General features: G+C 37.2%; 1 protein-coding gene across 1 annotated transcript; it reads right to left on the reverse strand.

Annotated features, from left to right (window-relative positions):
- Positions 1 to 6,031: 6,031 nt before the first annotated feature.
- LOC125316660 (purine permease 21-like) lies at positions 6,032 to 8,457 on the reverse strand. Its single transcript, XM_048285531.1, has 2 exons — positions 8,406 to 8,457; positions 6,032 to 7,249 (listed from the first exon to the last, which is right to left on the reverse strand). The coding sequence occupies exons 1-2, from the start codon at positions 8,455 to 8,457 to the stop codon at positions 6,066 to 6,068; spliced, it is 1,236 nt and encodes a 411-aa protein (XP_048141488.1). The 3' UTR covers positions 6,032 to 6,065.
- Positions 8,458 to 10,218: the final 1,761 nt, after the last annotated feature.

Genomic DNA, 10,218 nt, shown 5'->3' on the forward strand with positions numbered 1-10,218 from the left:
TCCGCAACACTGCGAAGTCCTTGGCTTCTGATTTCTTCATTATCCTCAGCCTTTTGCACGGCCCCATGAACATCCTGGTACAGCTGGAAAGGCATGAGTTCCATTACAATGATGAACATGGGACAAGGACGAAACTAGACAAAACAACATCGATGAACTACACCCAAAATTTTTGTTGTAATTGTTCCTCGGTTTGATATTTTTACAACTTTCCACTATCCCAAAAACAAGGTTTGGATATTTTCTTTCTTTCTTTTTATTTCTTTAGAAATTTAAAACCACAATTCACAATCCCCAGCAATTCAAGAATATTAATATCCGGCTTCTACCAAACAATGGATACGACGGGATATAAGATATCCGACTTTAGATCCACGATTCACCAAACAAGAGATAGAATATGATCAAATCCCTAGATTTCTTATCCTATCCTATCCAGTCCTATCCTAACTAGAAATTCGGATGATCAAATGCAGCCTAAGTGCCTTAGGCGAGAGATTCTAGCCATGAGGGGTGAGCGGTTCTAGGTTCCTTACGGGTTCCACCTGGAACCTGTAACCTACCTGTCATAACGGGTTCCTCATTTTTTGGAACCTGGAACCTACTTGTCACGCCTTGGAACCTGGAACCTACCCTATCACGGGTTCTAGGGTCAGGTCCGTGGTACCCGAGAACCTATCAATTTATTTTATTTTATTTTATTTTATCATTTTTAGTTAAGCAAAATGAGAGTGAACGCTACAACATCTAAGAGAAAGCAGAGGTGAGTGATTTTAGGCTCTGTACAGGTTACATTTAGAACCCGAAACCAATATATTGGAACACGTTTATCATTTTTTGGAACCTAAAACCTAAAAAATTGTTTGGTTTCAAATTATACACTCATCATCGGATGCCAAAGAACATTGTATGATTGTGCAAAAATATATACCAAGAAAAATATAAAAATTTATTTCGGAATCTAGGGTCCATGTTCCAGGCTCTATGTAGTGGAACACGGAACCTACCCATTGAAACAGGTTCCTCAATTTTTGGAACCCTGGAATCTATCTGCATACCTTAGAACACGGAACTAGAGCGGATCCTACGGGTTCCGAGTTCCGGGTTCTCGGTTCTACCACGAAACCATGCTCACCCCTAGTGGCCATAATTAATTCGTGGCATTTATAATTAAATTTTAATATGACACGGGATTTTTTTATAAGTTTAGCCCACGTGGGCTTCCACATCGGTATTTGCGGTCCACGTGGGATTCCATGTCATAATTTAAGCTAATTTTAATTTTAATTTAAAATTGAGCTAAATTAAAATTAAAATTTTACTTTAAAATATGAAAAAATAAGCTCAAAATTAAATAATAAAAACTAAAAAAATTTCAAATTCAATTTTTACTTAAAAATGTAAAAATAAACTCAAAATTAAATAATAAAAAGGTAATCGTGGAAACTAGGCAACAAGGGCCAATTAAAATCAGATTTGACAAAAAATGACATCGACTTACCCAGGTCATTACCATGTAGGAGAGAGAAAATATTAAAAACATTAGTATTTTTCGTTAGTCTAAATTGATAGAGTTAAAGGAAGGACTCGATTGTACCAATTTGGCAAGTTTTGGGCATGAATGAACTTTTTGTAAGTTTTAGGACTTAATTGCACTTTCATAACAAGTATTTTGAAATTTTTATTTTTTAATTTTTTAATCTAATTAAGTTTGTATTTTAATTTTTATTATGTTTTTTTCCATGTTTAGCTGTTTTTTTTTAAGCTTTGACTAGCCCTACGACAAGCCACATCAACCTCAAATATTAATAAAAAAAATGCCACATTGAATTTTCGGCCAAGCAAATCGAAGTTGGTGCTTAAGTGGTTATTTTTCAAAAAATTTGACACATAAGTGATTCAAGAAAAAACTTTTAATACTAAAGTGGGTCTTGTACATAACTTTTGGCACTCCGACATTCTTCTCCTTAGGATCGCCAATCACATAGGTTGAATTCCCATAACTGTTGATTTTCTTCAATTAACTCAAGTCCCATTTCCCTCAATGAATAGTCAAATATCAGCCAAAATCACTTCTGACTTCACACATTCGATGGATATAATTCCATCGTTAAACAATTGCTTCACCACGTCACATCTCAACTACACGTGTCTCTTTTAACAATTGAAAGTTTCATTCTTTGCGATGGCTGATTTGACATCTAAGGATTATTCTTTTTCACTTTACCAAATCAATATACTACTTTTAACCATAACTCAGCATATACCCCTGGCATATTAGATGACTCCAACGTATAAGGTAAATTCATCTTATCTCCAAGGCAGAACAAACGTCGTCACCATAAACCAAATATCGAGTGGTTTGATATCTTATAAAGTCACTAATTAGTATACTTTGAAAGGGATAGAATGGTTTGGGTTAGATAAAAATGATTCGTGAGACTCGTAAGTAAATTATCATATAAAAGCCCTCATTTTTTGTAATACCGCAAGAAAATGCTCCCACAGAAATACGAATGAAGATATCTAAGTCACAACTGGTTAATTGTCTGTTAGATTTATAAAGAATTTCTTTTTCTCTTTTTGTCATAATCCAATTTTATTAAATGTAAAAAAGCATGAAATTTGTTTATAAACGAAGTTATGTGTCACTATTTATATATTACGAACATTTAGGATACTTAAATAATAAATTTAAAAAAAAGCGTCAACACAATATTTGACAAGATAAGAAATGATTGAAAAAGGTCACTTGAAATATAGTCCTAGTATTCTGACTCATCATAAAGCAAATAGCCAGGGTTGGACCGAGTAAATTCTTTGCATGTATATATAGTGTTGTCGGTGGACACCAAAAGAAGCCAAAAGAAAAAAAAAATTGTGCAAAAATTTCAATGATGAGGCAAGTTTTATCCCATCTGCTTGGATTATCTGATTGCACCGAACACTTGCAAGTGGCAACATCGAATCAAAACAAAACAAAAAATTAATTGCTTCTTCTAGAAAGGCTGCTGGTCAAATATCGGGCCAGATTATATGTGTAAAAACAAAGAGATTCAAGGACCCACGATGACGAGCAAATGTTTTGGATTTTCCTAAGCAAACCTTGTTCCTAACTTCCTGCTCCGAGTCACGCAGAGACTTGCCTTATGAATCTTGTCCAAGTATTCAAACTCATCAAACCACTCTCCGCAACAATGGCAAATTGCAACCCCACTCTTTCGGAGAATTACTATCAAAATCGCAATTTTTCTTGTTTCAAAATGTTAGGGAGCGCGTAGTAGATTAACTGTTATACATCACACCCATTTTTTAATGTGGAATTTTTCTAATATAACTCACACGTGCATCCTACCACAAAAATATAAGTATGAGAAGTAAGAACGAGCTCCAAGAGCGCCTTCGTCAACTCAGGAAACCTTCGACAACCATTTTGATGCATATTCATAGGGAAAAGTGTAAAAAAAAAAAGTCCTAAATCTATTGCATTAATTCCAATTCAGTAATAATTCATTTAGATTTGTGTCAATTGAGTTTATCTGACTAATTTTGGTCGAAAATCAGCGACATGGATGCCGTGGCACAACCGCGCTGAAGTGGACATTTCTCTTCTCAGCATGATCCAGGCATTCAAGTTTACTTTTTTTTAATTGAAGGCTAACGAGGATCGTCGGTCGACTTCTGCAGGCCACAGGCGTAAACCAAAAAAATTATTCAAAGCAACCGCTGGATTCTTCAAAGAGCCCTTTAAACTTGATCTGCACATTAGAATATACACCTGGAACTTATTAGTGTACTTTGGATGAAATAGACCAAATTGCCTCTATGAACTTGCTTAACACTTCCTGCACTTAGCTAAAAATAGCAACTCCATTATGGTTTCTCCTAGAATTTCTTTTGTTGTTGATTTGAAAGCTTAATATTAGACCAAGACACCAATCTAAATGTTGATCAAGTTGACATAAACTTGGGTTTTCATCTTTAGTTACGGGAGCATTATCCACCTTGTCTGTACCGTGAACATCCTCTACAACATGATTTATCCAAACTTAATTATGTCATCCTAATATGTGCACGTGTTGCATTTAGATCATTTCAAGCATATTGATGTACTCATGTCATCCAAGTTATTCTCCTTTTATTTTATTGAAATATGTCTCGAATTTGTACTTGTGAATAAATTGGATCTAGAAGTGCGTGTAGATATCCAAGACATATCTTTCGTGAACGTGGATTCTTTCATTTGGAAAGCACATATTAGATTTGGATTATTGCTCGGAAAAGTCGCAAATCTTGGTCAGAAAAGCAAGAAAGAAAACTTGGAGATAATCAGATTCTTTGTTGAATTTCGGTCCAAGGAAAATGTAAAAAAAAGGAAGATCTTTTGCAGTTATCCTATTCTGACTTTGACGTTGGACTCTGTGCGTGAGACGGACTCAAAGAGCAGGAAATATTTGTCTGACTTATATATTTACCTTCGTTGGACGTTGTTTCATTAAGTAGAGGGTTGCTCGGTAGGTTACGAAGGTCTTTAAGCGCCGTATCTTTACGAGTCCTTGATGGAGGATATTCTCGTGAAATTAGATTAAATATTCAAGTGTCAAAACCAATTAAATTCTTGTGATAAGAATTCGTGTATAATTCCTTTTGTGATTTATCCAAACTTAGTTATATGTGCACATGTTGCATTTAGATCCTTCCAAACATGATGTACTCATGTCATCCAAGTTGCTCTCCTTCCGTGTGATCTGTTTCAAGCACCTTGACCATCCGACATGCTATGCTTGTACTCCAAAGTCCAAAGACCGTTCCAACTCTTAAACACTTTCCCCTAGTATCTTGCTCTCCACTGGCACAGCTGCCCAGTTCTTAACATCACTCACGTATGACTTGCTTATGTAGAAAATATTTCACCTGCACACTCCAGTGCATCTATTAGTTTATAGATAATGTTCTGTCATCCTCGGAGATACATAAGGAGTTTTCCCCACAAATCAAACCTATGACCTTCGGCTTGTAAACCAAGTCCTAAGCCATTTAGAGCCTATTTGGTAACAATTCTGTTTTCAAGAACAATTTCTAAGCATAAGTGATTTTGTCTGATTCTGTTCTTGGGAATAGAGAAGAAGATTGTTCTTACTTCTTGTTTCTATACCAAATTTGTTCTCTGGCCACTGATCTATTTTCGCGAACAGAAAAATTAATTGTCATTACCAAACATATTTATGTTCTTTTTCTGTTCCAGGGGAAAAAAAAGAATCAAAAGAACATGAGCACTACCAAACAGACCCTTGACGACCAACTACTGTGGCAATATGTTTCTTACATGTTGACTTGGTTATTTTGTGGCCTTTCATCCTCTAAAAGATTTGCTCTATAGTTTTCGGACCCATTAATTGTGAATAGCCCAAGCTACAATAACGAAATTAAAACACATCATTTATGAATCCATTGTCACCTTCCATTAAACCCTTAAAAAAGAATGCAGAAAAGGAACAGAAGAGGCCACTAGAAGCCCTTCTCTGTGGTCATTAGTATTCTTCACACTTCCTTTTACAGCTGACATCATACTCGTCGAAAGTCATCATCTGTTGTTCATTTCCAATTTTCGGAAGTCTCTTGATTTCAACAATTTTATAGAGCTAAGTCTAATCAATCGGATAACACGTCGAATTTGACTTACGGTGAAAATGCCCTAAGAAATGTTGCACCTTCTCCTCCTTAGTAGCAGAAGAAGAAAAAAAGGATTGGAGACATTTTACAAGACTTTAGTCAACTCTTAAGTGTTTTGTGCGTGAAGCCATTTAAGTGTATGTTGTGTTACCTATTTAATAATATGATCGTAGTGAACGCCAATTATTTGCATTAGCTAGTACAATCTTATTAGTCGAATGACATTTAAGTACCCAACTTCAATGATGAGATCCCAAAATGGGCGCTAAGACAAAAGCCCCTCCCTTGGAAGTGCCATGTTTTTATTTTATCGCCAAATGATCACAGCAAGCAATTACATATCGCTACTTGAACTCGGTTAAACACAAACCAAAACGCTCCACTATCTATAATCATCCACCAACCCTTGCAATTGGCGCATTTTGTGCCGATTTCACACTAACCCTATCCCCACCAATACTCCTCCTTTGAGCCTTCAACTTGGCATCATCCAAATAATATTGGTACGCATAAGAGACGAACCCCCAAATGGCCAATACCATAGCCATGACCTTGACCCCATCCATCTTCTCCCCAAAGAACACGACTGCGAAAATGGGCACAATCGGCAACCCCACCACGCTAATGGAGTTCGAGAACAAAGACGACATGTCGATTATCAATCCGATTGTGCCGATAGAGAACACTTGCCAAGCAATTGCTGTCCCGACCAAGGTCATCACATAACTTTCTTTACCAAGCTCATACCCATCCATCTCTCTACTCAAATGCTTCCACTCACCACTCCCAAACAACCCCACCACAATAATCACATTGGCCACCAAAGATGGGTACACAATCATGTTTAAAACTACTCTAAGCGTGTGATGCCTCATAACCCTCCTGAAGCAAAGTTGGTCTAAGGATAGGAGAAGCCCATAACCAGCCGATGCTGCAATGGTGCACACAAACCCAAGAGCATATTTCCCTCTAGAGATCCCCTTGGGGCCATCTGAATTTGATTGGAACACAAGCAGGGTTGAGGAGATTGTGAGGAGGACTAGGGAGTTGGTGGTGTAGGGGGTGAACTTTTGGGCATTTAGGAAGAAAGAGAAGAGGGCATTGAAGGCCAATTGAGATGAGCAAATGAGGGAATAGGTGGAGACAGGGAGGTATAAGAGGCCAAGTGAGAACAAATAGCAATCTAGGGACACAATTGTACCTAGGCCAAGGTATACAAGGGCAAGTCTCTTGAGAGAGGGTGATTGTGATTGGGATTGAGCTTGTGCATCTGTTTGGATGTCGGTGTTATTAGGGTCACTTGGTTTTTTGGTTGTGGGTACAATATAGAGAAGGAAAAGGATTGGGAAGCCTGAAAGCTGTACAAGCGTGGCAAGCCACTTGCTGTTGCCTCCTTTATTGTAGTAGAGCGTCCCAAGAAGTGTGGCCACGGATTGACCAGAGAGCACAAAGAGCGAGTAAAATACCACTCTAATCCACCACCTGAAGTTCTTAGATTTAGGGGTTATTGTTGCTTGACTATTGGGGATGATGCTTCTAGGGTGGGGTGAGTTCTCTTCTTTCGCTTCTTGATCATCTGTCATGCATACCATATCAATTTAAATAAGGGTTTCAATTGGTAAGAGAGTGAGCATAAATGGCACAAAAAATAGTGGAATCAAATAAATTTGATCACCTCGCAATGCATCAAAATACGTGACTAGCTTTCCTTATTTCCAGGGGAAAGAAAGAGTAAGTATAAAATGGGCCAAATCGTTACGAATATGACCGGATGCATACCTTATCGAGGGCGTTATGTCTGTACCAAACATAGGAATTACCTAATTATGTATTTGTAATACATGAGCAAACAAACTAACATGTGTCAAGACAAGGTGTTTAAGTTAAACTTTAACCTTCCAACCATCTTTCTTCGTGTCAAGAACTAGAGTTTTCATTTTTGGGGTGATCAATGCAATACCATCTTCACTAGATGCACCATGACGTGTATATAGAATCACACGTGGGACCAAAGCAAGTCCATCTCCAATGGAAATCGTTTTCTATACAAGTTGATGATCCTAGGTGAAGTTAACCTACCCCACCGCAAAGATTTTACATTGGCATTATTATTGTAATTAAAAGAAAAAAAGATTACTAAATGTTTCAGATTGTCGTCAAACGAAGTGAAAGAAAATATACAAAATATATCACGCAAAGTTTATTGGTCTTGTCCTCGTCTATGAGATCACCTTGGTCATGCAAAAAAGGGCTGGAGTTTGCTGCAATAATGATGATGCAAAGAAAAACACTTTCCCAAGAGACTTTCTAATTAGTGTTCAGAGCGAACTGTAAAAAGTAAATATTGATCATTAAGGAAAGACTATGATGTTAATATCAGTTCCATGCATTTGGACAGAAGTAACGGGCAGATGATTACGTAATAATTTAATGGCATACTATTAGACAAACGGTAATTTCAATTTTGTGAATTGTGCATGATTCTAACTCCTTTAGATGGGTTCAGTTTTTTAACTTTAGCAAAGAGAAAACTCACCTTATAATTCAATAAATCTCGACCCACAGAAATACAAATCATGGATGCGTAAGACTCAAGTCTAAAACCTAGGAAAATGGCCAAAGATGGGAATTCGATGTATATGGTGTTGTCGAAAATCAAATCTTTACCGTGGCCTAATCAACCAACACATGTTAGATCCTTACTTAGCCACTAAACCAAGAATTGGACTTACCCGCCATGTGGAGTTGCAGTTCCTGGGGATGGTGATGAGCTAGTTCTCCCATGTCGGAGAAGAGAGAAAACCTCGAAGAGGATGATAGATATTATAAGGATCTTTGGCTAGCATGTCGACAGTATCGACGTGTAGTACAACTCGATCTTTGGCTAGCATGTCGACATCTAAAAAAAATATGTACATTAATCTTCGTGTCAAAATTTATACATAGGGAGAATTTCATATACGAGGAGGGATGTATCGATGTGCAACAATTTGGTTGGTGCCACAGAAGAAGAAGCCAAAAATGTATTGAAATCCGATGACTAGGTAAGTTTTATCGGATCTGCTTGGGTCTTGCTGGTTCCGCCGAACGCCATAACCCCGGAACAAAACCAAACAAAACAAAAAAAATGTTCCCACTAAATATTTCGGATTTTCCTATGGAAAAATTGTTCCTGCTCCAAGCCCATGAATTCATAAGCATCTTATTCGATGAATAATTAATTTGACATGAAAGTAACAGAAAATTAGCACGAGTAGTTTCCAGTTAGGATCAAAGTACGTAGTACTGGAGGCTAAGATGCCATTTTGGAAAGAGCTCAGGTAAAAGTCACAAAAGCTAGAACTCTAAAAGCCACTCGAACCTGAGCTAGCTAGTTCTTTTCGAAATGCGTTAAAGCACAGGAGCTGACTGGACATCTAGGGGCAAAACACTATTTCAGTGCGGGCCGCGGGAGCGGTACCAAAAATTTTGATCGCTCATTAGATGAAGCCAAATAATAACAAAAATTTAATTGTTAGTTGCGATAACTTAAGAAAATTCTCTCATTTAAAAAAAAAAAGTAAACTCATGATACTTATTTATTGATGCTATTACAAAACAATTGTTTCTTGATTCTGTTACAAAACTACTACTTTTTTTCTTAGATAGAAAAAAATGACGTTACATTCTTGTCCGCCTTCCGTGCGCTATGTATTCTCTGTGCCATGTATTACGGGTAATGACCGTACACTTAAAGCAGTGGATAAAAAATTAATGTTGACAAAAAAATATATATAAGCTTTTCTAGGGCACCTGTATGTGTTTACTTTATTCATATACGAATTGCAGTACCATCTCACTATTAAAAGTAGATCTATAATTAGGCAAATATATCAGCCCTGTTATTTTCTAACAGTAAGCTTTTGGAGTAATAAACGACACAATCAACTTTGATATGATATCAAAGTTGGAGGTTTTAGAGTGCCCTACTCATGTTTTCCTTTATTAATCCTCTTATGATTCTTCTTAAAAAGTTGCTACTTTTGATAATCATCTTGTTGGCGTGAGTTGACAATTAAGACTGATTGGAGAAATTGCAGCGCTGATTTGTTGCTTAACTTGTATTGCATAATATACTTTTTTTGAGTATCAACCATATGCTTAGCCTAAGATAGTGAATAGCCTATAATAACTTTGATAGTTTCTTCCTTGCACAAATACACGTCTACCCTAAGCTCAATGTCTTGTTGCCGAGATACATATGACGAGCTCAAACAAGTGAGACCCCCCATGGAGTGGTATAACCTAATTTGGACCAGCGGCATTAGCAAACACAGTTTTATTGGTTGACTAGTATGTAGAGATAGATAGCCAACAACTCGGATCATCCCACAATGGCTACATACAATTGATACCCAGTGTGATTTCTGCGGGGCTAGCATAGAAGACAAATCATATTTGTTCTTCTAGTGTGAGTGGACAAGCAGCATATGGCGCCGTATCCTAGCACAACATGGGATAAGGCGCCCTTTAGAAGGATGGAAATGAGGACCTTCAATGGATGAT

Source organism: Rhodamnia argentea, chromosome 9 (assembly GCF_020921035.1).
Source record: "Rhodamnia argentea isolate NSW1041297 chromosome 9, ASM2092103v1, whole genome shotgun sequence".
Taxonomy (NCBI): Eukaryota; Viridiplantae; Streptophyta; class Magnoliopsida; order Myrtales; family Myrtaceae; genus Rhodamnia; species Rhodamnia argentea.